This window comes from Amblyomma mixtum, chromosome 4, assembly GCF_055824585.1.
Source record: "Amblyomma mixtum isolate Tamu chromosome 4, ASM5582458v1, whole genome shotgun sequence".
Taxonomy (NCBI): domain Eukaryota; kingdom Metazoa; phylum Arthropoda; class Arachnida; order Ixodida; family Ixodidae; genus Amblyomma; species Amblyomma mixtum.
The window spans coordinates 116,529,495-116,554,981 of record NC_143015.1 but is presented as its reverse complement, the minus strand read 5'-3'; the positions used below and the strand labels follow the sequence as shown (position 1 = coordinate 116,554,981).

Genomic DNA, 25,487 nt, shown 5'->3' with positions numbered 1-25,487 from the left:
GCACGTGCCTCACCCTACTTTACCTTACCGTATTTTGCAGGCTGGCATGCCTACTACAAAGGCTGTCATTGCTGAAGCACTGAGCAGTGTTCGTTGCTCTCATGGAGTCGTACTGAATGAAACGTTCTAATGTCTGCAGGCTTTATTGGATTCCTTAAAGTGACCCTGAGGATAACTCCATCTAGATCTTGCTCTTTGTATAATTGATTGTTTTTGGCTGTCTGTGGCTGCCTTGATGCTTATTCAGCAGCAGAAGATGTGCATACTGCTGAGGAAAGTGAATTTAGAAAGAGAAGTTTTTTTTTTTTTCAGCACTCGAGGATCAGACTCCTGATGTCAGCGATGAAATAGACTGCGGGCTCACTGTTTGGGAATGGATGGATATGTAGCCTAGGCTCAATGATACATGCTCCAAAACCTGTCCTGACGTCATCACGGTTTGTGTGCAAAGCTTGCCAATGGCTGTGGTACCAGTGTTTAATTTCTTGCCCTGTCTATAGAGCTCATGAAACTAGCTGTTTTGTTGTTAGACTTGGGTAGAATGTCAATACCGGTGTACTTAAATAGGCAAACTTCAAATTGCATTAATTATCCCCTAAAGGCTTGGACATGTTTTTCTCTTTTTTTAATCGGGTTGCAGTCAGTGTCGTGGCTTGTTGAATGGTGATCAATTTTTGAGCTGGATGGCTTGTTGGTGAATGCCATGTAGTACTTGCTTGCCCTCTATGAGTGTTGAGCAGCCATGGCTCTGTCTTTCAGCGCTCAGAATGGGAGCTGACTAGCAAGATTGTGGCACTGTCCTGTCTCGAGGTGCTCTACTCTTGCTCGCCCAAGGACGACGTCTCTGGAAAGCAGTCGGCCATCAACAACGCCTTCTGTCGGGCTCGGGGAATCACTGCCTCTGTTGGAAATGAGCTCACCAAGGAGGTTACCAAGTAAGTGTCGCTGCTGAATGCGCTGCTGAAATTTCCAGCTCACTATTTCATTATATGTTACACAATTTGTGCTGTGGGGGGATTTTCAGCGCATCTTGCTTTGTGGAGGTAGATAAAAGTTTAGGCTGTAATAAAATTTAATGTACTGTCACTTTGGGAACAGGCTCACATGCGAGGACAATTCTTTGAAATTGTTGAGGCTTTAGAATGCATTATGGATGTACAGTCGGGGACAAAAGTCTCCGGACCACGTGTTCCTCAAACGAAGCTTATAGCTCTACTATCAGACAGCGGCTGGAGACCGCACTTGTGGAGATGAAAGAACAAAAAATTAACTTTTACCTCCACAACTGTGGTCTCCAGCCGCCGACTAATAGCAGAGCTATAGGCTTTGTTAGAGGAACACGTGGTCTGGAGACCTTTGTCCCTGACTGTACATGTTTTGAGTGCAATTTTTAACTAACACAGAAATCAATTCCACATGAGAAGTCAAAGGAAGGTGCTCAGATAGTGCGCATGGCCTCCACTGTTTCGTACTCTATAGCCGTGACGTTTTAATTTCAGGCACACCAACATGCTGAAAAAGGAAAGGGGCGAGCTTGGCAATACTGATGCAAATGCGGACTTGTGGCGTTGTCTTCGCTGTGCAGCTTACAATGTGATCATGGCCGTCGTCTCGTGCACCCAGGTCGATGCGAAGTTCTACGATGTCTTTCTCTTCCAGGAAAACCCCCACAAGGTGAACCACTAAACTTGCCTCAGGCAGTTTGTTTTTATTCTCTCAGCTCATCTTGAGAGTTAGTGTCGCTGAAAACACCAACTTCAAGCCTGAACTTGCGAAAAATGAGAATTCCAAGTGCACACATTAGGTACTTCATAATTATAAGTTTTTTGAATAAGTTGAGAGAAGCCTCGAAGCCTTGTTCAGCCTGGAAAGCACTCCAGATTGTTCATGTGTTTGGCTTCTGTGTGCACAGTTGAACCTCGTTATAGTGAAGTTGAAGGGCCCCCACCATTACTAGCCATTACTTTGTTACAGTGGGCTTCATTGTGGGCTTCTATGGAGCTTCAAGGAAATTAGCCATTCCTTCGTTATATCCGTTATTTCATTATATAACAAGATTCGACTGTATATGAAACATTTTTCAGTGTGCACTTTTTTAACTTCAAGACTACTTGTTTCTTTTGTGTGTGTGATTATTTTACATCAGAGTTCATTGCTCGGCTTTAGGCATATGTAGACAATGCTGATTTTCAAATCTGATGGACAGCCAACTATCGTTCAGTGGGGTGTAGCTTCTGTTGTCTAGTTCTTCGCAAGCTAGTGCAGCTAAGACCAATGAAAGGCATGTTAAGTAATGCAGTACCGTATTCAGCTGAACACACAAACAGAAGTAAACTACGCAGCTTGGTCGATGTGCATTTTCTTATGCATGTTAAGTGGAAAACCAGCGGAAAGGACGCGTTCACAAGCAGGAGAAGTACACAAGACAAAGCTGTCCTGTGTACTTCTCCTGCTTGTGAACGCATCCTTCCGCTGGTTTTCCACTTAACATGCACCAACTGGCCCAACAAGCTTCACTTCTTCAATCTTTCACTTGTGTTTTCATTCGGGAGAAAACGCAAGCTGTTCTGCTATACTGCAGATTTTTTTTTTTTTTCACTTGTTCATTGTCCTTTCAGGGAGAGTTTGTTTGGAACAACATCACCGAGGAGCTGAAGACGTACAATTTTCCACTGGTGATTGAGGTAAGCCTTGCATGTTAAGGGGTCTAGGTGCCGTTAGGCGTTTAGGAGTCGTGTAGGTTTATCAGATTTATATCATTAGTGTGTGCTAATCTCTCAGTGCTAGCCGGCTTGTAGTTGTTTGCAGTGTCCCCTCTTATTAAAGCGTGGCAAACTGATGTTTTGCAACTGTGTAGGCACCGTACCGGAAAAACCGTCAAATCGTTGGCATGACGGAAGAGACGCTGGAAGGGGGCGGTCAGCATCCGTCTCCTGGCCGGCGGACCCTGTCATCCCTTCAAGGAAGCAGCCTTGCCAAGGAGGCGAGCCAGTACAGCCTGTCAGCTAGCGGCCTGGTGAGCACACTCGTCAGATGTCATTAAAACTCTGGTTTAAAGCAATCTCAATCACTTTGCGAATTTTGCTGCATCATTTTGCTTGCTTAATGAAAATTAACTACCTGTGAAACTACCGTATTCAATCGCATAATTTGAGCACCCCTGATTTATTACCTGGATTTATAAAAAAGTTGCAGTGTAATCCGTGCTACGTCTAGACTACCCCAATGCAGGAATGCGTGTGTGCTGATCCGTATTTCTGCTTCCAAAGTGTTCTTGCTCTCATTCCTCTTCTGTGGCCAAGCGTCTCGCCTGACGCTTCCTTAGATGATCGTGCTGTCGGTGTGCTTCTGTGGTAAAGGTCTCGCCTGTCCCTTCTGAAGGCGATTGCATTCTCGGCGACTGGCAGCAGTACTTGTGCAAGTTTCCGCCAAGGTTCTGCCAATATCGGCATGGGGAAATTTTCAGGGAAAATCTTTCGGGATATAATTAGAAAAACCTTATAGATATGAAATCTGGTGTTTTGTAAAATGCGATTTTTTTTAGAGATTTTCGTGATTTCAAAGCTGCATCTCCCCTTAAGTTTCCTTTTCAAAAATTGTTAAAACACCTTGTTAATTGTTAAAATTGTTAAAAATTATGACACATTGTATTTGGGCTATCAGATTCGAGGTGTTTGTTGTACAAGGCCTCTCAGGTACTATCAGAGCATAATGAAATATAAATGAATGAAGTGCAGCAACATATGTGCAGTTGATGTGCCCTGTTGTATGCTGAAATTTATGATTCCGCACTGATGGGTAACTAGTTGTCTCATGTGCATTAGGCACTGTACTTCAATTTTAAACATGGCTCGCACTGCTTGTCTGTGTGTGTGTGAGGAGGTTGGAAATATTTTTGTTTGTTTGTGCGTATTTATGTAACTAATCCACGTTTCTTCCCATTCTGGCAGAAGCGCTTTTATTCTTTTATACCTTGATATCTTTCCTTTAGGTTGTTAATGCCATTCTAAGCATCCAGCGACAAATGCTCGGTCATCTAGGGTATCACTTGTACAGTAGAACCCCGCTGTTACGTTCCTCACTGCTGCGTTTTCCCGGCTGTTACGTCGTTTTCATCCGGTCCCGGCATAGCTTCCATAGGATCCAATGTATTGGGAACCCCGCTGTTACGTCGTAGCCGAGGAAACGATCCCGCATGATACGTCGCAACCGGGCTCCCCGAACCCGCCCGGGCATTGCGCGCCAACCGGCATTTTGATTTTTGACAAGTCTTGGCCAGGCTTGGCTACGGAACTGGCTGCAAGAAGCCGCACGCGAGTTGGAGAGGCCGCCACTAGATGGCTATCTGCCTCGCGAACGCCGAATGCCGCGATCTTTATCGTGGGAGGTAGTGACGAGGAGGCGCGGCTGTGGGCGCTTATCTGTTTTTCTCATCCAGCGTACGCTTCGGCAGACGCAGTTGTTGCGACACGCGTCTTTTCTTTTCTTTCACTCTTTATTTTTATCTTTTAACTCTCCTCTATCTGCAAGTGACAGCGGTGGTGGCTCGGCTGGAGCCAGTAGGCAGGCCCGTGCAATTTCCTTTTCATCCTTCTCTCAGTCGCAACATCTTTATCGTGCTTTGATGGCGTGATAGCGTTGCGTAAGCGGAAGGCGCTTCCCCTTGAGGAAAAGCTGGACGTACTAAACGCAGTCGACAGGCAGTCAGGACGGCCTACGCGGAGCAGCGCGGCGAGCAGCCTGCGAACATTTCAGTGCTTGACGCTGTGCACAACGTCGCTTCAGCATGGACTGCAGTGAGCGCGTGAACTGCACAGCCCTGCTGCGTGCAGTATGGCCGCACCACAAAGCAACGCTGACAGCAATGCGGCCTTTGGTATTGAGAAACGCGTTGTTCTTTCCAGCGAGCGAAAGAAACTGCAATCCACCATTCTCGATTTTTTAAAGTCCTAGGGTCAATTTGCGGAAACAAATTGTTTCAAGTCAAAGCTGCACTGTTTTCATTATTTTTTGGTGCTTTCCTCACTGTTGCGTTTTCCCGGCTGTTACGTTTTTTTTTCCCGGTCCGGTGAAAAGCGTATGAACGGTGTTCTACTGTACATTCACTAAAATATCAGCGAAGATTATGACTCAATGTACGAGCAATAGCCAAATTTGTACTTTCTATTTGTGTTCTATTGTACACTCTTAATTTCTGGTGACATCTAGTTGGGGACATGTGGTGAACTGTGTACAAGAAATTTGCACAGTTGGCTCTCTTTGTGCACTGTTATGCAAAAGCAATCACCACATTTACCCAGTGAGCACTTTTTTATAAACATTGAGCCTTGGAAAATGGCATGTGCATAACTATAGGAAACAAAACTGAGAGCGCACTTGGGACCAGCTCACTGTCATTGTCATCACAAGAAGGGGTTTAGGCTTTCTGCGTTAGCAGTCGGCATTTTGTTGGAGACGTTAGACCGAGCTACTTCAGTGAGCATTTTGCGTTTTGTGCATGTTTGCATTTTCTCCTGTTTTCAATTCCATGCAGTTGCCCTGAAAATGCGTGCAAAAGTTTATACCATTTGTTCACTGCAGGCACTCTGGGATGTTGACGAACAAAGCAAGTCATCTACAGATTCTAGTGGAAAGGAGGCGGTAAGCAGTCTGTCCACATTTCTGATTGATTTATTGATCGCTCCCTGGTCTGATCCATCATTCCTTAGTAATGTTCACTGGTAGCGTTTCCCTTTTTGCTTCGTGTTTACTTGTAGATGACTAAGTCATTTGCTTTTGGCACTTTTCTAGCCCGAAGATGGCAAGTCAATCTTCCGCAGGTTCAAAGTGGTCGACCTTGAAGAAGATGAGCTCAACCAGCACGAATGCATGGCTGCCGTCTGCTCTGTTTTGGGGCACATGGCCAGTGTTGGCATTGTCTGCAAGACAGTTGAGGTGAGGTTTTTGTCTGGTGTAGATGCGGGGCACCGCTACATCTTTGCTTACTATAGTGTTAATCCTTGCTACAGCAAAATTCATGGGATTTGGGAAAATTTTATTGAAGCAGAAGCTTTTTTGCTGCAAAATCAGCCCAGAGTAGTGATAGGTTTGATTAGAGAGTACATGAATTACACATTTCTGAACAGATCAGTCAACGTTGATTGCATTTTTTTTTTTTTTTGTTTCCAGACCAGCACTGTGATGTGATGTGATTTGATGTTCGCACTGTGTTAGGAGCTGCATTGTAATTCTTTGTGGTGTGCTTCAGTGATAATCTTACCTCCTAAGGCTCAACAAATATCTAGAACAGATTTTTTTGAATTTCAAGTACCGTATTTACTCGCGTAATGAACTCATCTCCGCTTTTCTGTCTTGAAGAATTTACTTTTTTTTAAGCGTTAACTTTCATGCTCAAACTCTACTACCGTGTGCTTTTGTTGATGATAGATGGGCGACAGATGGGCAGGCAGGTGGACATATGATATGAAATTCCGACTCGCAAAAAAAATACGTTGAAATTTTTTGCTCTCACGTAATGAACACTCCGCCCAAACTGATGTCAGCTTTTCTGGAAAGAAAAAAGTGGGTCCATTACGGAGTAAATACGGTATAATTCCTCTGATGTCAGAAAAAAGAATTAGAGAAAAATGAACTTATTTCAACTTCTCTTTCACGAAGCACCTTAACGAAAGGGCTGATAGTATTCTACACTTTTTGATGCTTCTGCATGATCACATCACTGCGAATCATGATTAATGTAATGCCACCGCTGGGCACTAACAACACTTACAACAACACAGCACTAACAACAGCACAACACTAACAACAGCACTAACAGCAGCACAGCAGCCACTATTAAGTGGGCTTATTGTTTGAAAGGCTGTACTGCTGCACTGTCCCACACGCGAGACGGAGTGAATGCACAGGACCAGACAAAATCCAGATGGAAAACAAGCACACCACAACAGAAAGTGTGCTATGCTGCCTGTGCTAGTTGGCTCACAATCGGAAAGCAGATAGTGGAAAAGATAGAAGACAGTACAAGTAGAATCGGCATACCCGCGGCAACTGCTCTTTCGGAGTCTGCTTTCGTAACAAGCCACTTATAATGCCCGCTTCTGGCAACAGCTTTCCTCTGTCACTGATCTGGTCACTCGAGGTCACATCATGTGCCAGCTTTCGCTCTCTGCTGTGCATCTTGTCAGTCGCACCACTGTCTTTCAGGAAGCCAAATCCAGTCCGGTGCCAAAATGGCTGAGCACCATCACGGGGGCCATTACCGGGGAGCACACAAAGCCAAACGCCCTCCGCTTCCTCTGCCGTGTGATCGTCAACTGTGCAGAGGTCAGTTGACTTCCCAGTCTCTTAATCATACCGATCGCAGTGCTCCCTCTCAGAATCTTGGCATCTCCTGTGACCGGACGTTCGAAGCTTGACTTTAGATGCGCCTGCCATAAGTTGATTGCCGAAATACTTTACAGCTTCTAATCTGATGTTTATCATCTTGTACGTTATCATGAAGCAGTTATCATAAAGTGATGCTTGCAGGCAAAGTACTAGCTGCCCCACGGGAGTCTTGACTAGTGCTAGCCTATTCTGTCTCAGTAGAGATTTAGCTCAGCACGGCTTGCGGCTGCTGCCGCTATCCATTTCCATGCATTGCCAGTGTGTACACGCTGGATAGTCTTAACGCGGCAGATGTGCAAGGAGTTGGCCAGCACTTGGCATTACCTGACGTCCTCAGGGCAATCTCATGAACCTTGTGATCTCTCCATAGAAGTAGATCACGGTTTCGGCCGGGAATGGCACTATGCTAAGTCTAGCTCAATGCTTTTGTGTGAGACCAGTGCATAGGAAGACGCGGTGAGCGCCTGCATCGTGTGAAGTCCTCAAGATGGTGCTCTTCCTGTGCCCTTACGCAGGTCCTCAAGGTCTACCTGCACCACCTGGTTCCAGTCATTCTCGATGTCTTGGGGCAGGAAAAATTCGGGTCTGAGCTGGATGCTTTCATTACTGACATGATTGTGACCGTGCTGATTTGGACGGCTGACCTTGATGCAAAGGTATGTTGTGTTTTTTGTTCAGTAAAGCAGAAAGTTGGGCTAGTTGGTATCGATCCATCTAAAAACGGTGCACAGAAAAAACACGCAGAACACAGGGAGAACGGACAGGACAAGAGCGCACTAGCAACTGAAGCTTGGTCGAAAAACACTTCTCACTCGGTAAGCATGCGCCAGGAAATTCAGCACGTGTGAACAAGATAAAAACCCAAATAAAAACATGACGTTGCTGTACAAACGGACTAAACAAAGATAAAAATTTTTTTTAAAAATACGTAAGACAAGAATAAAGACAAGAACCTAAATCCCCCGGGATGACCGAAGCACCTAAACAGCACATGCGAAAGGCGAAACCTGCATGAAAACAGGTTTCGCCTCATGCAGGTTTCACCTTTCGCATGTGCTGTTTAGGTGCTTCGGTCATCCCGGGGGGTTCAGGTTCTTGTCTTTATTCTTGTCTTACTTATTTTTTTTTTAAATTTTTATCGTTGTTTAGTCCGTTTGTACAGCAACGTCATGTTTTTATTTGGGTTTTTATCTTGTTCACACGTGCTGAATTTCCTGGCGCATGCTTACCGAGTGAGAAGTGTTTTTCGACCAAGCTTCAGTTGCTAGTGCGCTCTTGTCCTGTCCGTTCTCCCTGTGTTCTGCGTGTTTTTTCTGTGCGCCGTTTTTAGATGGATGTGTTTTTTGTGCTTCGGGGTTTTAACTGAAGTTCGGCTCCCACAATGATGAACTAACAAACAATGCACTGCCACGCACTGTGCCAGCCATATATGCATCACTAAATGGTTTTGATGCTGAACCCGGTATTGTTTTCTCTCTTTTTGTCTTGCTGTATCTGGGTTTAATGTATCTGTGTGAAGCAGTGGATATAAAGGTTGTGGAAGAGTGCTTGCATGTTGCCATTATGTTTAGTGCTTGAAGAAAATCAAGTACTCAATGTAATGAAAATAAGAGAAAAAAGCAGTTTCATGCGTGATTATGTGTGATTATGCGTGATTATGCGTGATTATGAAATTATTAATCTGTAAGTATGGCTACCTGAAAAAACTTAAGTTTCCGTTCAGTATCGCCAAAATCAAGAACCTTATTTCAAATGACTAAAGGCTCTTCATTTAGGCACAAAAGGTTCTAATCAGATAATCCAGCCTGTCAGGCGAATGAGGCAAAAGGCAGCAGTGGGAACCCTAGCTGGGTTTTGATCCTAATGTGAAATCCTAGTTTTTTTCAGTTTTTAGTGTGACATAAAATGCATCAAAACCTTTAGGTTCTGTTCAACATGGCTTACGTGAATCAGCATAGTGACTTATTTAACATCTGCTTGGCTCCAATGGTCATCCTGGTGTTGAGTCAAAAGACTAAAATAGCTGTGACAAATGCAGTAGCTGCGATTTCAGTTTGGTATGTGATTATGATGTTCATGTTATGTTGGTCTCTTATTGGTATATCATTATTTTCCTTGAAAGCTGCTCGATAGAACCAGGCAAAGGAACCCCGTCAGAGTTCTTTAATGTCAAGTTGCCGGTAAACTACGCACACAGGCAGTTTTTGCCACATTGACACATGTCTGTCAACTGAGGGCGGCTATCAAAGTGCTGCAATTTCTCTCAAATCCAGGGCCTTGAAAGCCTGGGAGTTGGCAGGCAAGTGCAGGCGGTGCTGAATTTCCTGGTTGACCACTGTGGGCACGAGAGGCGGGACATCCTTCGGAGCCAGCTGGAGCTGGTTCAAGCCTGGGTCGGGACTTGGAAGAAACAGCTGCATTTTCCTGAAAAGTTAGTACCCACTCTTCCATGTTTATTAGTCTGAAAAAAAAAACTCATCAGGGAGGTTTTAAACACTGCTGTCATTCCTTTCCTGTGCAATTTTTGGTTGTTGCCATCATTCTTCACCTCTTCCATTCCATTTGGATGGCCTCAGTGTAGTCGCTGAAGGTGAAATACTACCAATGTTTGGATATCCACCTCAACAGAGAGGAAATTCTAATGATGATGATGATGATGATGAGTTTTAATGGTGCAAGGGCAGCTGTGTCCAAAGAACACCATAGCACAAGGTATTTTTGGTCTACTAATGGTGTGGTCAAAGACCTATATTCCATCCCAGACGAGCCAAGCGCTAGGCCAGGGGAAAGCTTGTACGCATTGCATCACCAGTGAATACCCACCGGCACTGGGGATTGAATCCCGCACCTCCTGCATGAGAGGCTCTTAGTCAAACCACTAGGCCTTTTCCCATATCCCATTGCGCCTGTTAATTTCGTTTTCACTGGCTTTTATGGCTTGGTTATTATTTTTTTATGCTTTTACATTTGTTGCTTGGTAAGGACACATTGGATCAGCCGATGTTGCACGCTTGGTCACATGATCCGTTGATGAATACTTGCTTTCAGTGCGGCTTCCTTTCTCTCCACACTCGCTGCTCGATTGGCGGCATCACTGTGCTCTCCCCTCTGCCTCCACTGATGCAGCTTTTCTCTCTCATCTTTCACTGGGGTGCAGTTCTTGAGCTCAGCTAGTGGTCAGCTTGATGCACTTGCTGGAGGCTTCACTTGGGGGCCACGCAGAGACACACGCCAGCGTTTTCACTTAATGGCACTCATTACGCAGTAAAACAACATAGCATAGCAGTAGTTTTTGTGAGCTGGCCTAATTGATGCATTATTGCAGTGGGTAAACCAGCAAAAATAAAAAAATTCACAAACTCATCAACAGAGAACGAGAGAATGTGCACTAGAGTTTGTGCCTGTTCCACTGATAGCCTTCTAGATTCAGTTCCATGTTCCATTTGTTGTTGTCCATGTGCATGCATTTTTTGCTGGTTGGCCTTATTTTAAAAAAAGTGGTTTTGGTGCATTCATATTTGCTTAGCACCAGGGCATCACACATGTTGCTCTCTATGCGCCCCTGTACTCAGTTCAATCCTCTAGCACACTAGGAGACTCAAAAGAGAGAGCCCCAATACCAAAGAAAAGCTCTAGTGAGAGGTGCTTCGGGGCCCCCATTTTAAGTGTGAAGCACTCTTGGAATTCATCTTCAGGGTTCACCAAACCCTCGGAGTCTTTAAATTTGGTCATGTTTGGTCATGTTTGTAAATTTGGTCATGCTTACGCAGGCTTAACGCTCTCTTAATTTTTGTTCATCGTTAATTCATGAGATAAAGAAGAGTAATTGTGTGCTGGTTTTGTGGGGCATCTAATCATTCTCTTTTCCTGCCGTTCATGCCAAGAACTACAAAAGAAATTTGAACTCAGTTAATTCAAAGCTTCTATAATTAAAAGGTTTTCGGCTGTCCGGTAAATTCTAATGAAAATTTTAATAGAAAGTTCGAACTGGTGGCCTGCACCAGCCCGGTTAATTCAATGATCCGGGATGCTTTGTGGGGGCGCTCGATCCCAATTTCTTCGCAAACCCAGGAAAGCAAGAGCCCTTTGGAGCCACGAGGTTGCGCTGCAAAACAATGCTTGATATGCAAAGCGCTGTAGTCCCAGTACTCCTAGCATATAAACGGCTCCGTGGTAAGCGCGCAGACTGCCAAAGTGCACGCCTGCAGAGGAGAAGACGTGATTAACTGCAACGGAGCAGGGGATGCCGGGTTTCAGTGTAATGTTCTCTCAGCACTTCTTCAAGCAAAGGTATATTAGAGGTGCTGGCATTGATCAAAGCACCTGTCATCCCCAGTAGCGTCGGTGCATGTGCCGCGGCACAACCAGTCTTGCTCTATGCTCACGGTAGGCTGAGTGCGCGCTACATCGGCCTGCGCCGTTTCTTTGCATAGTATGCCGTGGTTAATGGTTTAGGTTACTAGCATCTCTGATAGCTTAAGTAATCGCACGGTTCATTCAATGATGGTGGCGCTTTGCTGTAGCAAAATTACTTGCTTGGGTCTTATTTCTTTTCTGTGCTCAGTTAATTTGAAGACTTGCTTTATTCGAATTTTTTTCGGGGTCCCAGTGACTTTGAATTTACGACAGTTTTACTGTGTCGCATGCTGAAAAAATTATTTTATTATTTTTTTTTTTTCCAGTGCCATTCTGAGGTTGATAGAAGAGGTCTCACTGGACAGCAAGGATGTGAAAGGCGTTCTGCTGTTTGGAATTTTTGTCACGAATGACCTCGTTGATTTTGATGCATCGGACAACACATTGAACAGGTGATCTAGAATGAAATTAGGGGGGGGGGGGTGCACTTTTTTTCATATTGCTATTCTATTTTGCTCATTAAGTTTAGCTCGAGAAAATGCTTATAGGCACATAGGTAGCACACAGTCATTTTATGGTGAGACCAAAATGTCAACATTTATCGTACTTGTTTCTTCAAAATGTTTGGCTGGCATGCTGAGTTCAGTTACATGTATATTTTTTGAGGCAGCAGCTGGGTATTATGGTTGAAGGAATCTTGGAGTTACAGTATAGTGTCAGGTATTCATACGACTTAGAACACTGCCCATAGTTAAACTCAAGCAACAAACTGTGCGACCATGGTTTGTCAGCAGTCTTCTGTTTCTGTAGTGCGGTGGTCACATTCTTACCATTAGCGTATGATCCAGAATATGTATTTTATAGCAGTGGTAACATGTATTTTTGAACAAAAATCAGAGCTTTGCTTGCTGCAGGTTTGGTTCTTAGTTTGTGTAGCTAGTTTATATGTGAAGTTATTTGTGAAGACCCACATGAGCGAAATAAGTCATAGTCGTTCTGAGGGCGTCAGATTCCTAATAGCCAGAGCTGCAGAAAATGGCGTGACTAGTTTACCCCTAACAAGGCTTGTTTATGATTGCACAGCTTTGTGGAGTCTTGCAATAACTATGCGAAACCTTATGTAATTTGCCTCTTCCTTAACCTCTGTTGCCAGAATCCTAGACCACTTGACAAAGCTGCTGGCCTGCAAGCATCGACCCTCGTACACGTCCGTGGCGGATGTCATTGGGTTGACCTTCCGCAAGATGAACGAGGGCATGGGTGTGGATGCAGCATTTGAGAGCTCGGTCGAGTCGCACCTGAATGGCATCTTGCGGATGTGCCAACGGGACCAGTACGTGTTGTGCCTGCACCACATTTGCCGCTTCTACGAGCCATTCGCTCAGAGGTAAAGCTTTGCAGTTTTTCAGTGTGTGTGTATGTGCTAGATTAGGTGGTGTGTAAATGAGGTGCTGTATTAGCTGTGGTGCTTGCTTTTAGCATTTTTACTTGTTTTGTGGCTCATCATAGTGTCAAGTTGTAGTGACGGCAGTCCAGCGGTCAGGAAGACACCAGAAAGTCTTGCAAACGAAGCTCTTTATTTGGCCTGACTTGTGCCCGCAAAAGAACTGAATCACTCGGTGGCGACGTAAGCAACAAGCGTGCTCGTCAATCGTTGAACTACGAATGCCCGCTGCTCGCGGCACCGTTCAATTTAAAGCCGGCAAGGAAACTTCGAGATAACAGGCCGAGATCATCTAGAGTAATCTGGAAACGCGTAGATGCAGCTGTTCATGGCTGTGAACAATCGAGATTAGACCGGTCGCTTCTCGCGTCACGAACAAAAATGACAACACCCCTTTTCTGCGGCCTTGTGCGAACGAACGGATGCTACAATGATACGTGGCAATAGATGGGAAATAGATGGTTAAAGCTGTAAGGTAGATCTTGAGCAATAATTTCAAGAGGATGGCAATCTGTTAAGTTTTACTTGCTTCGTGATTTAACAGTAGGAAAGTATGAAAGCTGAAATGTGTTGTTTTGTCTTTGTGTGGTAGCTCTTTGTTCTAGTCACTGGCATAAAACATGCTTCACTGCTGCAGCATATCATTAAGAGGTTGAGGTCGTTAATCATGTTTGTTCCCTGAACCTAAGCCAGAGAAGACTGCATTTCATCGTTGTTTCACTGAACTAAATGCATGCTGTAGCCCTGTTAACATTTTATTTTTCACAGTGAATACATAGCTGTATGTCACTTGCAGGGATGCAGGGTAAAAAAGAAAAGAATTTTATAATAGAAGAAATGCTGAGAGCATTGGTTACTGTGAACAACCATTGAAAACAACCTTGCACAGTTATAACCTTCTTACCATCAGATGGCAGTATTCATATGTATTTTGTATATTTATCTGGTACAGTGTGACAAAGTATTACAGCGAAACCTAGTACTACTGTAAACCTTTCTGGCAAATGCTGCAAGTGTGTGAAGTTTAACTGCAAATAAGGCAGCAGTTTAGCCAGGAGAAGCACTGATCCAGTGTGCAATTCACTGTGCCCGAAGTGCTGACATTTTGTCATTTTGTAATTTGTCTTATTCAGATACAGTAGAAACCGGCTATAGTAAAGTCGGTTATAATAAAAACTCGGATATAGTAAAGTGAAGCTGCGGTCTGATTTCGCCTTTCATAGACCACTGTACATTTTTTTTTTTTCGCTTGTAGTAAAGATTTTTTGAAAGAACAGCTACAGTAAAGAGCGTTGTGCTGTGGCAATGTGCTTTCCGGGATATGATATCGCGGCACGCGCGAAGTCTGGAATCGCGAGGCAAAGAGATACCAAATGCTCTTTTCGAGGCGGCTTCACCACCAAGCTACGTCGCCGCGAGGAGAAGCCAACTTTTTGAAGACCTTGAAGCCGTGAGGCAAAGCGCGCCGCGCACGAAAAAATGGCTGAGGCTTAGCTAAGGTTAAGCCTAGTCAGATGCGAAGCATATTGATGGCTAGGCTTGGTAATACATGACTTTCCTTGGTTGACGTTCATCCCGCTTTTCATCGGTCTCTGTGGCACGCTGAAGCTTTCGCTTCTCGTTCAAATCAGCCCTGCTTCTAGGCGGCATCCCAACACCTGGCCGCCTCGTAAGTGCCCGGAGAGCGAGGCAAGCTCAGCTTTATACCGCTGCTGTAGCGTCACGTGGTCAGCTGCAGCGCCTCTGATGTGGAGCCTCCACCGCCGCGGCCGACTGCGCGAGCCGGCAGCCCATCTCTCATCTGCTGTGACGTCATGTTGTCACGTGGTCAGCCGCCGCGCCTCTGATAAGGAGCCTCCACCGCCGCGGCCGACCGCGCGAGCCGGCAGCCCATCTCTCCTCTGCTGTGACGTCATGTTGTTACGTGGTGTCACGTGGTCACGCTAAAGGTCAATGGTAGCTCCACCGCCGCGCTCGACGGGCTGTAGTGTAGCTCTAGTAATATGCTTCGCATAAAAGTAAAGCTGGCTATGAATATAGAAACAAGGTGGCGCGGGTCGCTCATTGAGGAGCAGAAAAGGGAACGAAAGAGCAGCAAGAAGCGGAGGCGCGGTGGAACTGCGTAGAGGGTTTTGCGCTCGACTTTGTTGCGCGGTTTCTTAACTACTGCCTCTTAAATGACACTGAAGCTACAGAAGATGACGCTGTGATCACGAAAACCTTTGGTTTTCACTTGGAATCAAACTCCCAGTCAGGGCGGTCGAATTTTGATGGAGGCGAAATTCTAGAGGCCTGTGTACTCTGCAATTTCAGCGCATGTTAAAGAATCATAGATGGTTGAAATTTCCGGAGCCCTTCACTACGGCATCCCTCATAACCTGAGTTGCTTTGGGACCTTAAACCTTCATAAACCATAAACCATAAACCATAAACATGGAGTCAAGCTCGCTTTATTTTTGTAGACACGTTGTATTCATGTAAATGTGGTACTTTCACAAGACGTAAATCATGTCGAAAACATCGTGGGATAACTAATAATAAATAATTATCACATAAAAGGATGATAAGACCAGGATATAAGGTATTTCTGAGTGTTTGTTTAATAAACCAACACTTTGCGCTTAGTAAGTAGCCAGAGAGAGCCATGCTATCACCAACAATTGATATAGTAAAGACCCAGATAGAGTAAAGATTTTTGCTGTTCTGAGCTACTTTACTATAGAGGGGTTCTACTGTAGTCACATCTACTTCATAACTCACTTCTGTCCAAATTTTAATATTAATTTTTGCATGATCTGTGTTCATTTCTTCCCATTGAAAGTTGATACAGCTTTCGTATTTCATTTCTTTTGTTTCATGCATTCCACTTTTTCCTTTTTTTTTATGAGGTTATCCCTGTGCTGCGCACTAGATAGAATCATTGTTTGTTAATCACATTCCGTGGCTTCATAAACTCTTCCATTGAAAGAAGTAATGTGTACGTGTTTTGTATCTGTTTAATTGTAATTTAATTTAATTGTAATTTTAAATCATAAATTTAATTTTGTGATTTAAACCTTCTTTTAATGGATGCAATTTATTTTTATTTTCTATTTAGTTTTAATATCTTGCTCTCCATACCTTCTTTTCTCAGCCATGCTGTCAGCTTGGCATGGGACGGGCTAAAAATCTATTCAAGATGCTTTTGGTGGCTTCAACTTCAACCTTCTTCATCTGCGAAGTTGGATGTCGTGACTCTGGTAGACGAAGTAATGCAGAAAAGGCACAGACATAGAAAAGGGCACGATGACATAAGTGTTGTGTCCTCTTGTTTTCTTTGTCCATACCTTTTCTGCGCTATTAAGTCTACATTTGACAAAAAAAAAGAAGAAAAATCAAACATAATTAATTGTCTAAAAAAAAACGTGACAAAAAGTATTGTTCCAGTTCAGTTGGCTCTGAGATGTTATGGATCAGTTTGTTCTACTCACAGAAGCCTGCTAACATTGCAGAAAAATTCTTGGACTTCTCCACCTTTGAACACCGGTTTCTGTTCCTTGTCTCACTCTCTGTCATCTCTTCTTTCTTGTCTCAGGTTTATCGAGACCATGATGCTGCAGCTGCCGCGAGCTCTGGCCAGCTTCAAGGTGGCCATCTTGGAAGTCATCTCTGTCGCCTGCACCCAGGTGGAGCAACCTGTTCAGAAATTGGAGGGGCTCGGCTTTGTCGACCTGCTTGCTCACGGGTGCGTTCCTGCTCGATCCCATCTGGCAGCAGCTGTAGTTAGACTTGCACTTATCTTTGAAGCTTGGAGCAAGGTGTCCTTATTGCTGCACTAGCAGTAGTACCATTTCTCAAAAGCCTGGAGTTGGCGTGTGAAGCTTGAGGAGAGTGGAGAGGTGAACAGCACAGCTGAGTGTAGGGGGGTGGAAAGGAGGAAAGTGAAGAGGGGCAAGAAGAGAGGAGGGCAGTGACCCCACCGCCAAGTTTGTGGGTTCCAGGAAAGTTGCTGCTGTCTCATAACTCATTACATCACCGCACGAACGACACGTGATCCGGCAACACAGATCTGTCACACAACGGCATTTACACTGCTAGTGCAGACCCCACTGCTTCAGTTGTAATGATTGCTTGTAAATTTACTTTTGCATCTACATTTGTCAGGCTTATTGAGGCTACTCAGGGCTTAGAATGGGTTCACCTGCTGTTAAAAAAACATGATGTATGATATCTTAGCACGTGATTACGGAAGACCAGACACTTCGTATTGCCCTTTGGGGCATGCACAAAAGCTCTTTAGAGTCGCAGAACCTGTTTTCAAATTGCACATTTTCCTGTTTGCTTACAAGCTGTATTGCCTGTAATCGTATTTCACTCTGTGCTTAATTTTATCAAACTGGCAACCCATTTAAAACAAACATTCCTAGCACAGCAGTATCTCTGTGTACAAGGGTTGTTTGATTACAGAACACTATGGTACCGAAGTAGAACTTTTTGCTGGGCTAGTTGGTCCATTCTGATATAAGTGAAGCAGCGCGAAAGAAGACCGAAGGCGAAATGAAACATAAGTGAAGCAGCGCAGAAGAAGAAGCCCGAAGGCGAAACGAAGAAGTTTTGTTTTGCCTTCGGGCTTCTTCTTTCGCGCTGTTTCACTTATGTCAGAATGGACCAACTAGCCCAGCAAAAAGTTCTACTTCATTACCTTTCTTATACAGTGGGCCCTTTGTTATGTGTGTCTTCTCGTAAGGCACAGCTGGATGAAAAAATCGGCGCTCTTTCCTGTCCCTTTTTTGTTTCACCTTCGAGCTTCTTCTTTCGCGCTGCTTCACTTATGTCAGAATGGACCAACTAGCCCAGCAAAAAGTTCTACTTCATTACCTTTCTTGTACAGTGGCTCTTCATTATGTGTTTCTTCTCCTACGGCACAACTGGATGAAAAAATCGGCGCTCTTTCCTGTCCCTTTTTTGTTTCACCTTCGAGCTTCTTCTTTCGCGCTGCTTCACTTATGTCAGAATGGACCAACTAGCCCAGCAAAAAGTTCTACTTCATTACCTTTCTTATACAGTGGGCCCTTTGTTATGTGTTTCTTCTCGTAAGGCACAGCTGGATGAAAAAATCGGCGCTCTTTCCTGTCCCTTTTTTGTTTCACCTTCGAGCTTCTTCTTTCGCACTGCTTCACTCATGTCAGAATGGACCAACTAGCCCCACAAAAAATTCTACTTCATTACCTTTCTTATACAGTGGGCCCTTTGTTACGCTTTTCTTCTCGTAAGGCACAGCTGGATGAAAAAATCAACACTCTTTCCTGTCCTTTCTTCGTTTCGCCTTCGGGCTTGTTCTTTCGTGCTGCTTCACTTATGTCACTATGGTACCCTTCAATCCATGCTAGTGCCTCTCGTAATGCTAGGTTCTGTCTCTCTAAAAAGCTGTGGGAGAATTTTATTGACCAGTGAATTAATCAAAGGACTCTGCCAGTAGCTTGTACCTTATCTCTCTGTGCCTCTCATCTCGTACCCCCCCTCCCCCGAACGCAGAGACGAGGCAACACAGAAAGTGTCGCTTGAGATCTGCACCAAGCTGCCGAGCGTCGCCACCGAGGAGGACTGGCGTGTACTCCTTCCTGTCATCTGCAAACTACAGGGTCATGCCAGTGGCTCTTGCAGAAAGCTGGTGTACGACGTCTGTATGCGGCTGTACACAAAGTACAGGTCAGTTGCTTACTCATCCGCTGCATTTGACCAAGTCCACTGCTTCCCACTTATATTGGCTGAATCTGCTGCTTATCACCTTACGCATATGATAAACCTGTTTGCTTCCGAACTTTCCGGAGAGATCGTTAAAATAGCCAATATGGAACAAGGCGTTCTTTGGTAGCAGTTCGGCTTGCCATGTGGAATTCTTTTCTGTGTGCATGTTCATGTTTTTGTCGGCTTACAAATTTAGCTCCTTTACAAATTTAGCATTTTACCAATTTAGCAATTTACAAATTTAGCATGCGCAGCTTTCAACGATCACTTTGATTCTGCAACATTTTTCGGTTGGGTTTATGGGGGCTTAACGTCCCAAAGCGACTTAGGCTCTGAGGGACGCCGTAGTGAAGGGCTTCGGAAATTTTTACCACCTGGGGTTCTTTAACGTGCACTGACATCGCACAGTACATGGGCCTCTAGAATTTTGCCTCGATCGAAATTCAACCACTGCAACCGGGATCGAACTCATGTCTTTCGGTTCAGCAGCCATGCGCCATTACCACTGAGCCACCGCAGCAACCCAACATTTTTCAGTGGTGACAGGCTTTCAAGAGAGCCATGCCAACAGAAGTAGACTGTTCATGTACCGAAAGCTATAAAAAACCTGTCGAAGATTAGAAATTTGAGAAGTTGGGATTTCCTCGTAGCATGTGTACAGAGTGAAAGGTGTAGCTTGCTGATGAGTGTGCAACCATCACAGCGCACCTGTCACTTATACGCTGTTTGCCGTTTTTGTGAGGAAGTGACAGCTTTTGTGTTCTGTGAACTTTTTGTGGCTTTGTGTGTAAATGGGTCAGAGTGCTGAGAGTACGGCAATATGTGCTGTTCATGTGCTACATTTCTTGCTTATGGATCCACCTAGTTTGTTTAATTGTAACTATTGGGCTGTTAAGTGAGTTCACGACAAATATGATGGACGAAATGTGCAAATTTCCTTGTAGGTCTGATGAGGCTTCTGACCTGATGAAGCAGGCAAGGCGTGTGCTGCTGCTGGGTCTGGGTGACGCTGACATGCCGCTAAGGTGATTCTGCTTTGTGTTCATAGTGCCATCCTTTGAAGAACTCATTCAGATGCGTTCATTTTTATTATATGCTTACTGGCAAAGGTGTGATGGGCACTGTGTTTGAGGTACATACTTCATTTGTGCCTGGTATGTGGCCGCTTTTTGTCATGGCTGGAAGAGTGTTCACAATCTTGGCACATTTACAGCTGCCCACAAAAAGCTTGAATATGTGGGAAGAAATGAAAATGTTAGAAAACTTTACTTTCTCATGTATTTGTTTTCCCCTTCTTTCCTGCCATCCTTTGGGGCTTGTCCATCTTGTGATTTCCATGTCTTGTTTATCCTTGTTTATATCGGGAGAAAATTTCAATCCCCTCAAGGCCGAAGCCTGCAGCAAGAGACTCGGGGTTACAATGTATTCTTACGCACGCAGTGTAAGTGTACAGCATTTCCCCAATTTTACTATAAGCTTTCGGACAAGTACTTAATTCAGCTGTTTTGTGGCTTTTATTTTTCAAAAACTTCAGTGAGCACCTGTGCAATTCCGCAGAAGAAATTTGGGCAGCTTGTTGCACTTTTTTTTCATCCCACGGAGACATTTTTGGTAGCTTTAGGCTGTATGGAATTTCCTCCCAGATAAACGGCATTGCCACTGGCGTTGGTGTAGCCGTCACATTATGTTGTAGCTGAAAAGTCCTGAATGTACATGCTGGCCTGTGAGAGCACTGTTCAGGCGGGCTGGAGAATGACCAGTGTGCATGGGTTCTGTTGCAGTCATGTGGTATAGATAAGTAGATAAAGAAGTTGGTCAAATAATAAGGTACACAGTTATTGCTATTGTGCATTCTTTTTATAAACCTGCTGTATAGATTAAAAAAAAAAACTGATTGTCCTTGTCCATGAAGAAATGGCCTTGAAGGAAATGAAGAGCACAGGAACTCTCTCACTCTTGATGGACACCTCAGCTGTGTTGTGAGGAAAGGGACGAAAGAGGCAGTGAAAGAAGGAAGAGAAAAAAAGGCGTCATTGTGGAGGGTTTGGTCTTGATTTCGGCCGCCTGGGGCTCATTAACGTGTGCACCAGCACTGCAGGGCACATGGGTGTGTGTTGCGTTTCGCCTTCAGTGAAACGCAGCTGGTGTGGCTGGTATTTGAATTATTCTCTTGCTCAACAACCAAATGCCATAACCACTGAGTACTGAAGGGAATTGTGGTTTGGGCTTGTTGGTCTTTTTGCGTGGCTAGAGGGAGCAGTGCGAAAAGATTAGGAAAAACACAGAAGCTTTCGGATAAACATGGTCTGTGCCTGTCCTGTTAGCCTCTGTGTACTCGTCTTTTCGTGCTGCTCCCTCGAGCCATATTGAAAGGAACTTTCTTTAGTTGCCTCCAATGTGCACAAGTTTTTTCTTAAGAGTGAGCAGGCTATGGATGAGAGGTGCTTTCACTTTTGTGTTTCATTTTTAAGAGCTTTAGCTCTTACTCATCACGTTTCGAGATTTCGTGGGGTCTGCTACCACCCTGAGATCACAGCGCCATCTGTGGCAGCAACCAGAAAACAGCACATCTCACATTGAGGCTTGTGGTGTCGTCTACAATAGCATTATAACCGGGCACCTACCGCCTTGAGGTAAGGAAAAATGGCCCTCCAAAGAGTCGAAAAACTTTTCTGGCCCAAATTGTCAAAAATATCCGTAGGCGCCTGCTCGCCATTAGGTATGGAAAAGTAGCCTAATCACATGGCAATACGTCACATGGACGATAAATGGCGCTACCGAACAGCAAACGCTCGTTACTTCAACATCTTACACACAGTGGCAGCATTTTTGGGAGGGCTTGGCATTGTGTAATATTTGAGAGGCACTTGAGATAAAACACCTGGCTGTGCCAGTTGGCTTTCATGCGAGCTCCTTGTTCTGCTCACGCTCTTTTATTTTGCGTGGCTGTGGCAGGCTGTCGGTGGCCAACTTCTGGTGCCAGGAGACGCAGCTGCCGCGTGCTACCGCGGAGCGGCTCATCGCCCTCCTCAGCGACATGTACCTGCCTGAGATGGAGGAGCACTTCCTATCCTCGGTCACGTTTCTGCTCCTCGAACTGACCTCACGCAGCCCGGACTACGACCGAAAGGTGTTCCCGCAGCCACTGTCGGACTGCACCTTTGTGGTAGGTCATTAGCCTTTCACGTTATGTGAGGCAGCCAGTCACAGAAGAGCGGCTGGCAGTTAATAATCGAGTACTGCATTAGTAACATGCTGTATTCTCAGGATGCGAACTTAGGGGATATGTGGGGCTAAAAAATGTGATTTTCACCAAAAACCGCGTTTTAAAATTTGTGTTGTTTTGAACTCCTGACTTAATAAAGAAACTTCGCACCAAGTTTGGTTGTTATCTCTGCTGTAGAAAAGAAGAAAATTAATTATTTTCATTAGACGGTGGTGCGCGTTCAACGTTGAAAGCGCCTAAAATGCTTTTTTTTTAAGACATGGCCGCAGAGCGGGCAAGAAACCAAGCGTGGAGTGAATGCCCAGTTAGAAAGTTTGTTTTCCGTACTCTCAAGTCATGGGAGACCTTCTGTCAACAGTACACCAGACTATTAAAAGAAACCGAAACAAGAAAGATATATTTTTGGCCGTTGCAACTGCAGTTTCACTGACAAACCGCAACAGAAGCTTGCATTGGTGGAAACACAGCACGTGACCTACGAACGCTGTTGTTGCACCACTTGGAGTCTTGCGAAGCCAGACATCGTTTTTGACTGTGTTCAATGTTGGTTATTTCGTTATCTTTCCAACCAACCAAGGAACCAGGGAGAGCATTTGAAGAGTGCAGACAAGGACCCTAGACAGCTCTAAACCTAAAAGAAAAAGGGAAAACCTGGAGCAATTGCCAGAGAGCAGCATCGTGTTGAAAGAGGAGGGCCTGACCTATGCAACAAGGCACTTTGAATTACTGTTTTTGTCTATAACATTTTTTGTGTCAACTTATATTTGGAGTCAACTTTCTTTTAGGCCAGCAGGGGCTACGAGCTGGACGGTCGACTTTTATGCGGCACTATACGGTAATCGCAAAGTTCATCCAGTACAAGTAGCGTGTTCCTGCAACCTAGATTTTACCTGGATTTCATTTTTTTGCTGTGGTCGGTTAATTCCAATATTTTTCATGGTCCCAATGACTTCGAGTTAAGAAGGTTTTACTCTATTATGTTCTGTTCTAGACAAAGCTTGTACACGTATTGGATGCAGGACTATGCAGTGACGGGGTCTTGGCGGCGACGCCATGCAGCCATGACGCCGCTGTTTGCAGAAACCCTCTCATTCAGTCAGACACAGTCTTCGTCGACGTCAACACAGTCCTCCACTGCGGGCGGTGGTGCTGGCGCTTCACAAAAGCTGAGGGCCACGCAGGTGGCGCTGCAGTTCACACCCACGCAGCAGGGGACCACAGGGGGTGAGTGTGCTGTTCGCTCATGTTGTGCGTAATTGTGTAGATCATGTTGAGGCACGTTGTTTAAACAAGCATTGTTTTTTGTGGAGTCCTGAAAGCACGGTCTACGAAGAACACAGTCATGGGACGCTCTCTCTGTCAGCATTACTCTGATGCGCTCCCTCATTTCATTTCATTTCATTTTATTACCTTAAAGACCCATGAGGGGTATTACATAAGGGGTGGGTACATATATTTTGGTGAGCAAGTGTTAACACAACGACACGTGACTGGTAACATTATTGGCAAAGTTGGATGAGCACATGATGGCTGCGATGTCATTGGGTAGGTCGTTCCTGTCTGATGCAGTACGAGAAAAAAATGATGCGGCAAAGATGGTAGTAGGGACACGAGGTCTGGAAACTTGAAAAGGATGACGAGTGCGATGAGATATGCGGGCTGGAGGGACGATGTCGGGTGCGCGGCCTAGTGAACTATGCGCAGCGTAGCATAGCAGCAGCGTCCAGCTAATGTAGCAGCACTTTTTTTTTAACAGATATGTGCGTGCTGTTAATTGTGTACTCCACTAATAAAAAATTAGAGATGTGCAAATATTCGCAATTTCAAATATGAATGGAATGTGTTTGATTTTGGGTTCATATTCGTTCTTAAGAAATTGATATTCGAGACTTTCTGAATGTGCGATAATTTGTGAATATTGGCCAGCGAGACCACGCTGACCTTCATAAATTCATCCATGGCAAAACCATAATATCTAACGTGTCCTAAGATTTTTTTCTTTAGTTCCTGGGAGTTTATGAGTTAAGGGGGCTGAGGAGGAACATCATTTTTCTTTTCCGATATCTTAGGTGTTAATGAAGCTAGTTCAGAAATTCTTGTGGCAGACTGATGAGTGATGGAGCACCTATAGTTCGCCTGCTTTGCTTAACTTTGATAAATATCGTTTCAGAGTCCATTTAGCTTGCTCCATGTTTTGATGCTTCCTCTGTGGCTCCCATACTTAACCCATCATTCTTGTCTTCCCAGAGCCCAGCACTTACAGCTGGCTCACTCAGAGCACACACGAGGCCAGCTTTGCCGCCCAGCAGCGGCGACCCACGAATGTTTTGCAATTTGCTGTCGGCAAGACGGAACCAGGCACTAAGCAAGAGGACACTGCTGGCAGTGAAAGAGGTGAGGGTTCTTACCATGCAGTACTAACCTCAAAACAGCCAGAAAGGCGGAATGCATGCAGCCGACCTCAAAATACTAATCACAGTTTAGCCATCAGGTGTTGCGGATGCTTCCTGAATGTGTAATTTTTTTTTGCATAGATTTAGATGCTTTGGTAGTTTTAGATGCTCGGATTTAAGACAGGAGTTACAAAGGTTTTTACCGAACGCTTGAGTTCCTTGGCGCGCTTCCTGTGTTCCGAGTGTCTAAACCCACTCACGCCTTGACCCTCACTTGTTTTGGGGGTTACGTAATCATAGTGTAACTGCTTGTAAGCGGTATAGTTCTTGATACAACCAGTCAGTAGAAATTGAATTCAGGCGTTTTTTTTTTTTTTTTTTTTTAGGGCTCTTCTTTGCATGCTAGACAGGCAAGGACAGAACCCAAGACGTGGGGTTCCTCAGAACGTTTTAAAAGCCACTCAAGATCTGTCAGGCTGAAAAGATTGAGAACAATTGATTTTAAGGCCTACTGGTGTTTCTAGGCAGCAAAACTTGCACTAAAGCGAAGCTTTTACAGACCTTACCTCTATGGCTCAGTAGCAGAAGCATCCTGCCATTGAACGTTACTCTGAAGATGTGGTCAAGGTCATGACAGCTGCATGGCAGTGGTGATGAAAGGCACAAGTACCCATGTATGAGGGCAAAAAAAAATTAACAAATAAAAACTTGTCGCTTTCATGAATTCATTCAAAAACTAAGGAACTAAGCATTTAAGGGGGTATTGAAATAGTTTTCTGGCACGTCAGAGCCCAGCAAGATTAATTTGCTGTGGCCAGCATGCATCCGAGAAGCTTGAAGCACTGGTGCTGCATAGTCCCATGGTGTAATGTCAGAAGAGCTCATTCTGTCCTGCTTACTTCAGTTTTTGTTTTAGATGTTGGAATAGAAAGTTTTTTTTAAATTTTGAAAAAGT

General features: G+C 44.6%; 1 protein-coding gene across 1 annotated transcript in view; it reads left to right on the top strand.

Moving 5' to 3' along the window:
- The window catches only part of LOC149348024 (DNA-dependent protein kinase catalytic subunit-like), a 135,063-nt gene that overhangs the window by 67,030 nt on the left and 42,546 nt on the right, over positions 1-25,487 (top strand). The window contains exons 44-60 of the mRNA XM_089587872.1: positions 760-935; positions 1,500-1,674; positions 2,619-2,684; positions 2,858-3,016; positions 5,581-5,640; positions 5,791-5,934; positions 7,204-7,323; positions 7,902-8,042; positions 9,660-9,817; positions 12,069-12,194; positions 12,896-13,129; positions 16,761-16,910; positions 18,701-18,874; positions 19,858-19,938; positions 21,869-22,079; positions 23,159-23,363; positions 24,387-24,533. Of these exons, the coding sequence (XP_089443998.1) occupies positions 760-935; positions 1,500-1,674; positions 2,619-2,684; positions 2,858-3,016; positions 5,581-5,640; positions 5,791-5,934; positions 7,204-7,323; positions 7,902-8,042; positions 9,660-9,817; positions 12,069-12,194; positions 12,896-13,129; positions 16,761-16,910; positions 18,701-18,874; positions 19,858-19,938; positions 21,869-22,079; positions 23,159-23,363; positions 24,387-24,533 (2,527 nt within the window). The remainder of the gene's footprint in view (positions 1-759; positions 936-1,499; positions 1,675-2,618; positions 2,685-2,857; positions 3,017-5,580; positions 5,641-5,790; positions 5,935-7,203; positions 7,324-7,901; positions 8,043-9,659; positions 9,818-12,068; positions 12,195-12,895; positions 13,130-16,760; positions 16,911-18,700; positions 18,875-19,857; positions 19,939-21,868; positions 22,080-23,158; positions 23,364-24,386; positions 24,534-25,487) is intronic.